At 37.3% G+C, this 7,021-nt stretch overlaps 1 protein-coding gene across 1 annotated transcript; it reads right to left on the bottom strand.

Moving 5' to 3' along the window:
- Positions 1 to 1,001: 1,001 nt before the first annotated feature.
- On the bottom strand, positions 1,002 to 1,772 carry LOC140451280 (uncharacterized). The gene has a single exon (XM_072545023.1). The coding sequence runs from the start codon at positions 1,770 to 1,772 to the stop codon at positions 1,002 to 1,004; it is 771 nt and encodes a 256-aa protein (XP_072401124.1).
- Between the last annotated feature and the right edge of the window lie 5,249 nt (positions 1,773 to 7,021).

Raw genomic sequence — 7,021 nt, 5'->3', positions numbered from 1 at the left:
GTGGGTATACAGAAGAATTCTGAAAATATCATGGACAGAACACGTCACAAACAAAGAGGTTCTGGGAAGGATGAACAAAGAAATGGACATTTTAAATACAATAAAAACAAGAAAATTAGAATATCTCGTACATATTACACGTGGAGAGAAATACACCTTGCTCCAACTGATTATGCAGGGAAAGATCCAAGGAAAGAGAAGCATAGGGAGGCGTAGAATATCATGGCTGCGCAACCTGAGAGAGTGGTACGGATGTACATCAAATAAACTTTTCAGAGCAACCGTCTTAAAAGTCCGAATAGCTATGATGATTGCCGACCTCCGCCGCGGAGATGGCACTTGAGGAAGGAAGAATTAATGCCACTGTTCAGTTTGTATCGTAAAAATTTGATTGTTAGTTTCTTACCCACTAGTTCTTCTACACGGCCCACAAAGTGAATAACCTTTTTCTTTGTTGCAAATTTTACCAAAACGAAGTCGCCTACACGAATCTCTTCATCATCTAAAAGACCATTTATTGCCTTCTGATCACTGTGCACATATATATCAGATTCTGAATTGCAATCAGACATTATAGCGAGTACGTCAGATTCTGAGGAACTACAGTAAGATGATTCTTTCTTTGGTCTTTTTTTTAGCCTTCTTTTGTGCAGGTTTTCATTTTTCACTATCATTAATTTTTCTTTTTACAACTGACTCGTTTGTCATTCCTTTCCTTCTCTTCAGCTTCTACTATATTCTTTTCTGGTGTACTAGTATATATGCATGACTTTCCCTTTTTTCTACCACGCCTATTCTGCTTTGGTTGCAATGTAGGAAATGGTCGAATATCTACTAATTTTGCACGTTTAGGAGATTGTGCTACTCCTAGGGAAGAAGCTTCGCTTAAAACATTTGTTAGCACCTCTTCCACTAAGTCGGTAATACATTCCAGACTATCATCCCCCTTTATGGGCATTTCGGAGGTTTCAGTAAGCGCTGAATTGTTCATAGCATTTATTTCAAAATCCGCAGAAGGTATTATTGGTGCTATTTTCCACTCGTAAACTTGTGGAAGGTCCATAGGTGAGAACTCCAGCAAAATCTGAATCGTCAAAATTAAGACTGTTAACTGGCCAGATTCCAGCTTTTTCGAAAGCCTTTGTTATATTAACAGGAGTAAATGATAACAAATATGGCTGGGCTGTCAAACTTGCAATGTCGTAGATCGTTATTGCTTTGCCAGGGTTTGATAAAATGAAGTCATTGAAGGATGACTTGCACCTAGCTTTGAACGGGCTGTAAACTCCAATGTCCAGCGGCTGCATCCTGTGTGTGCAGTGAGGTGGAAAAGAAAGCATAACTATTCCATGCTCTCTGCAATAATTAATTGCATCAAGTGAAACATGCGTCTCGTGGTTATCAACAAGTAAGAGAACAGGATTTTCACGAGTACTAGGCATATGTTTGTGAATATGTTCCAATAATTTAACAAATACGGCTGTTGACATCCAGCCTGATTTTGTTGCATATCCAACTGCACCAGGAACAATTCCATATAAAAGATGATCTTTCATTCTTACTCGCGGATATACATATAATGGTGGAATAGTTATACCGGTGGCGGTTATAATTCCACAGAAAGTGACGAGCGTTCCTCTTTCTAATGAAAAACATTGACCCATTTGCTTCTTGCCTGTTTCTGATATAACTCTTGGTGCTTGCATGACCGTAGAAATACCAGTTTCATCAGTATTAACGATTCGATCAGGAGGAAATTTATAATTGACCATAACCTCGGAATAGTTTTGAAAAAAAAGTTTAACATTTTCCGGTTTTCTATACGACAGTTTTGGGTGGCGTTTCATGAATGAACGCATCCATTCGATTCCTGACATCTGATTTTCGTCCCAAGTAGCTGGATATTTCTTATTCAGTTTCTTCGTATATTGAAATGCTAATATTCTAGCATGTTTGTAGGTAAGTCATTCATTGATGAAGATTTATGTAGATAGGCTTCTAGCTCTACTTCTTCACCAGCAGTGAAAACTTGGCGAGAAGAATATTTTGAAGTTGAGGGTGATTCTGCACTAACGGAGTTATCACTTTCATTTCCTGAAGCTAACTTATTGGCTGACCTCTTTTTCTTCACATGGAAGTGAAGCGTAGATTTGTTTATATTGAACATTGCTGCTGCATTTCGAATTTTCCGCCCATGGACGATTACTTCATTTATGGCACCAGCCAAATCTTCTGTTGAAATATTTGCTCGATCTGTTTTGCGATTATAATTACGCACCATTCTGTAAAAAACAAAAAATATAATTTGGCGCATAACTGAGTAGTTTTTTGAATCTATGATGCTCATTTATATTAACGCTCCATTCTAACAATGAGTTTTGGTTTAACTCTATTAAATTTATAATAATATTCAACAAACAATACATTTTCTTGAAATGGGGCACAATTGGACTAGTAAAAATCTGCCGCACCTGATTTGTCTAAATGTGCCCCATAGTCGTTGTATTTCTACATTAATTTGTATAAAGTCCAACGGATTGTCAAGAAACATTAACTTTAGGGTTATGGTTACTAATACACTACACTCTTCCAGTCAAGGATAAACAAATTGGGCTATTTACAAGAGAAAAATATTTACACTCTTATGAACACAAAGCGTGAATACTTACATTAGCCCTTCAGTAATTTTTCAGAATTTTTTCACCAATTAATATCACGTTTTACTTCTAACTTCACGATGCTTTTAAAGCGGTAAAATTGAGTTGTCCAAATGTACCCCACCCTACCCTATACTTTTTAGTTTCTTACGTTTCTTACATATATCCTGGATCCTCATCAATAAACGATGAAGAATGATAATTAGAGTTCGGATTTAAAAGCATAAAGAAGGACATAACGATTTTATGAAAAAGCATTTTATTATACAAAAAAGCATGAAAATAAGCATATAAATTTTGACAAACAAAAGTGCTTTAACCTAATTTTTATCCACACACCTTAGATGAAGGAAAATATATCATTTTTATTTAAAGCATGAAATAACTAAGACTGGCATTACTGCCAGTAATGCTTTGGTTAGTGATTAGTGTACTAGTGTCTGGGGACTCGGGAGACTGAGACCTCGAAAGCCCTGACGAAGACATCAAAGAGGATGTCGAAAGCTTGGCGCAATAATAATCGACGCGGTTGAACCCGGAGGACTGTTGAGTTTATTATTAATTCTGGTAATAGTATTACTCTTAGCTCTATGTTTAAAACACCAAAGAAGCACGAAAATTCAAAAAAAAGCATGCACATTTAAAAAAATAGCATAAAAAGTGGCGTCAAATCATTTATTTTTGCATATGTCATTCATATTTCATAAAAAGAAAATATTCCTGCTTCTGTTATTTACCAAAAGAATTATGCTTAGAAATCCCGACTCTAATGATAATTATTTACTAAAATAGATAAAAATAAAGCTGTTGTTGAGATCGAAATAAATTTGAACCCATAATTAAAGCAGGATAAATATGTTTTGCAATTCTCAAAAACATCCAGGCATTATATTTCCTCCCACGAGTATAACATACCCTCTATTTTCATTGACAAAAGGATTCAAATGTATGAAAAAAGTGCATGTTATCGATATAATGGATCGCCAAATGTATTGAGCGACTCTGCAATTTATCTGGGCCTTCATTCTTCTCAATGGCATGATTGGTATTGTAAGTCGGCTTCTACCTGCTATTTGAAAATGTGTCGGCGGAGGAGAAATCACTGTGAGACACATGAAAGGGGACAGGTGAGCAGATGCCAGAGGGCATTTCGTGGACAGTTTTGTTACCTAATATTTTGCATTTGGTTTATGAGAACATGTGATTATGTTGACAGGTCGGTAAAACATTATTTACTGACGGGTGGTACCTGTTTAGCTAAATTTTAATGAGTAAATATAAAAGGGTTATGAGGATGTATAAAAATAAATTAATATGTACTTTAAATATAATGACACCATCATTAAGCCAAAATTACCCACCATAGAATGGTAGATTTTGGTTTAGTTAAGGCTGTAGTAGGTATGGTTCATTGTTTCTTACACTGTTTTATGTGCAATAATTCTCTATGTAAATATTGATGCGTCTGTCCAATATCTGATAAGTGCAGTCCTTACAATTTATTTTATAACCTATATGTGATTGACTGTCATTGTTAATAATGGGTTTAAATATTGAAAAAATTTTATTGGGTGTTTTTAGTGATTTATATATATTTAGGGTAATGCCACGTCAATTATGCAAAGTTGGTCAGGCTATCCCTCTCGATACTTCTCTTTTACAGATAAGGAGTTAATACTTTTGAGAGAAGTGAGATAAAATAAAAGAGTTTACAATATGCAAAAAACATATAAAAAAAATTTCCTCGAAAAAAATTGAATTAGCCTTATATACCGCTATTTTGGACATAGAAGGTCGAAATTTGGTAAATCATCATATCTTATAGTATAGAATACTTCTTCTTCTTTTCCTTCCTTATAGTTTGTAGGCTTTAAATCCTGTTTCTTCTTCAATTAACCTCCTAAGAACAAAATGTCGGTGTCAGTTGTGATTTCTATAATTGTTTTATTGACTACGCCAAGGCATTTGACCGTTGTCAGCACCAGAAGATGTTCGCCGCCCTACAAAGAGTAAGTCTGGATGAGAAGGACATTCGGATCATGATGAATTTATACTGGAACCAGCGTACTCAAGTCAAGGTCGAAGACCAGCTGACCGACCAAGTGAGGATCATGCGAGGAGTAAGGCAAGGCTGTGTGCTCTCGCCGACTCTTTTTAATGTATATGCTGAGGAAATTTTTACTGAAGCTTTCACAAACTTAGGGATGGGAATCCGAGTGAACGGTGAATACATCACTAATATCAGCCACGTCGATGACACTGTGTTACTAGCAACCAGCCTAAATGATCTACAAGCCTTACTAGACCGAGTGAGAACTGTGAGCAGAATATACGAACTAGACCTTAATATTCTTTTTCTTCTTCCTTTGCCCTATCCGTTTCGGACATTGGCTATTAACAAGGCTATTTTGACTTTGTTTACGGCACCTCTGAACAGTTCGGTCGATGTTAGTCCGAACAATTGTCGCAGGTTATGCATCCATGAGTGTCGTCTTCTTCCCGGTCCCCTCCTACTGTCGATTCTTCCTTGGACTATTAACTGTAGCAGCCGGTACTTAGTATGCCTCATGACATGTCCGAAGTACTCAAGCTTCCGTTTCTTTACGGTGAAGATTATTTCTTTGCTTTTGCCTATTCTCTGCATTACTTCCACGTTAGTGATGTGGTCTGTCCAGGATATCCGAAGAATACGGCGATATATCCACAGCTCAAAGGATTCTAGTTTCTTCAGGGTGGCTTCCGTTGTGGTCCATGCCTCTGCTCCATAGAACAAGACCGGGAAGACATAACACTTGACCAGTCTTAATTTTAGTTCCATTGAGATTTTGCTTGTGAACCACTTTTTCATATTGTTGAACGCGTTTCGCGCTTTTTCAATTCGTGATCTTATTTCTGTTGACTGGTCCCATTTTGTGTTGACTGTGGTTCCAAGGTATGTGTATGTCTCCACTTGTTCTATTTTTCGGTTGTTTAATGTCAATTGCATCGGAGGTTGTTGTGTTCTACTGATGAGCATGCATTTAGTTTTGGTTGTATTGAGTTCTAAACCATATTCTTGACTTGCTGTGTGTATGCTTTGTATGAGTCTTTGAAGCTCGTTGCAGTCATTTGTGTCGTCAAGCTCAACTGCGTCGTCAGCATATCTAATATTACTGATTACCTCTCCGTTTACTTTGAGACCCTCCGAAAGTTCTCCCAGTGCTTCTCTGAAGATTTGTTCAGAATATATATTGAACAGGAGCGGCGAGAGGACGCATCCCTGTCGTACACCCTTTTTAATATCTATCTTTCCACTGTGTAAGTTGCCCATCTTTATCTCAGCACTTTGGTTCCAATACAGACTGGTTATTATGCGCAGATCCTTGCCATCAATATGCATCTTCCTGAGCATTTCCATGAGTTTATCATGTTTGACCTTGTCAAACGCCTTGGAGAAGTCGATGAAGCACAAGTGGACGTCCTTGTGCATGTCTCTGCATCTTTGAATTAAAACTTGCAGACTGAAGATCGCCTCTCTTGTGTCCAATGCGGTTCGGAATCCGAACTGTGACTCCGATATATTTGCTTCGCATTTGTTATATATTCTATTGTGTATGATTTTGGTGAAAACTTTGGTAATGTGATTTATCAAGCTTATTAAGCGGTGTTGATCACAGTGTTTTGCACTTGGTGTTATAGGTATGGCTACAAAGGTCGATCGAAGCCATTCCTCCGGAATCTCCCCTTTGTCGTAAAAGGTGTTAAAAAGGCCTGTCAGAAAATCGAGGAAGTGGTCATCCGTTTCGCATAGGAGTTTTATGATCTCGCCCTGTATGTTATCGGGACCAGGTGTTTTGTCGTTTTTTAGCGATGAAATGGCTTTTTCCACTTCAGACCTTAGTATTTTGGGTCCAGTCATGTCGTCATCTTGGTCCACTGTCGCTCTGCGTTTATCGTTAAAAAATCGTTCTACGTAATCTTTCCATGTGTCAATGAGCTTCAAGTCGTCTGATATAAGGTTACCGTCTGCGTCTATTAGTGTCGGGTGGGGATTATTGGTTTTCTTTTTAGTTGTTAATTCTTTGATCTTTTTGTGCATGTTGTGGTAGTCATATCTTCTGTCGCACTCTTCGATTTCATCGCATTTCTCCTTCAGCCAGCGTTCCTTCGCTTCCTTTATCTTTGTTTTTATATTGTGACTTGTTTCTTGATACTTCACTTGATTTTTGCATTTGTGTTGTCTTCTTTCTTCCATCATATCAAGGATTTCATCCGTCATCCATTCTTTCTTCTTTACGCGCTCCTGTAACAGAAATGTCTTGTTTGTCATTTCAACAGCTCTTTTTATTTTTTTCCTTACCTTAATATTAAGAAAACTAAATTCA

Source organism: Diabrotica undecimpunctata, chromosome 9 (genome assembly GCF_040954645.1).
Source record: "Diabrotica undecimpunctata isolate CICGRU chromosome 9, icDiaUnde3, whole genome shotgun sequence".
In the NCBI taxonomy this organism is placed as follows: domain Eukaryota; kingdom Metazoa; phylum Arthropoda; class Insecta; order Coleoptera; family Chrysomelidae; genus Diabrotica; species Diabrotica undecimpunctata.
This window is presented reverse-complemented; position numbering and strand designations above follow the sequence as displayed.

Excerpts from the sequence above, each read along its gene's own strand:
- LOC140451280 (XM_072545023.1), bottom strand. The coding sequence starts at position 1,772 with ATGGTCAATTATAAATTTCCTCCTGATCGAATCGTTAATACTGATGAA.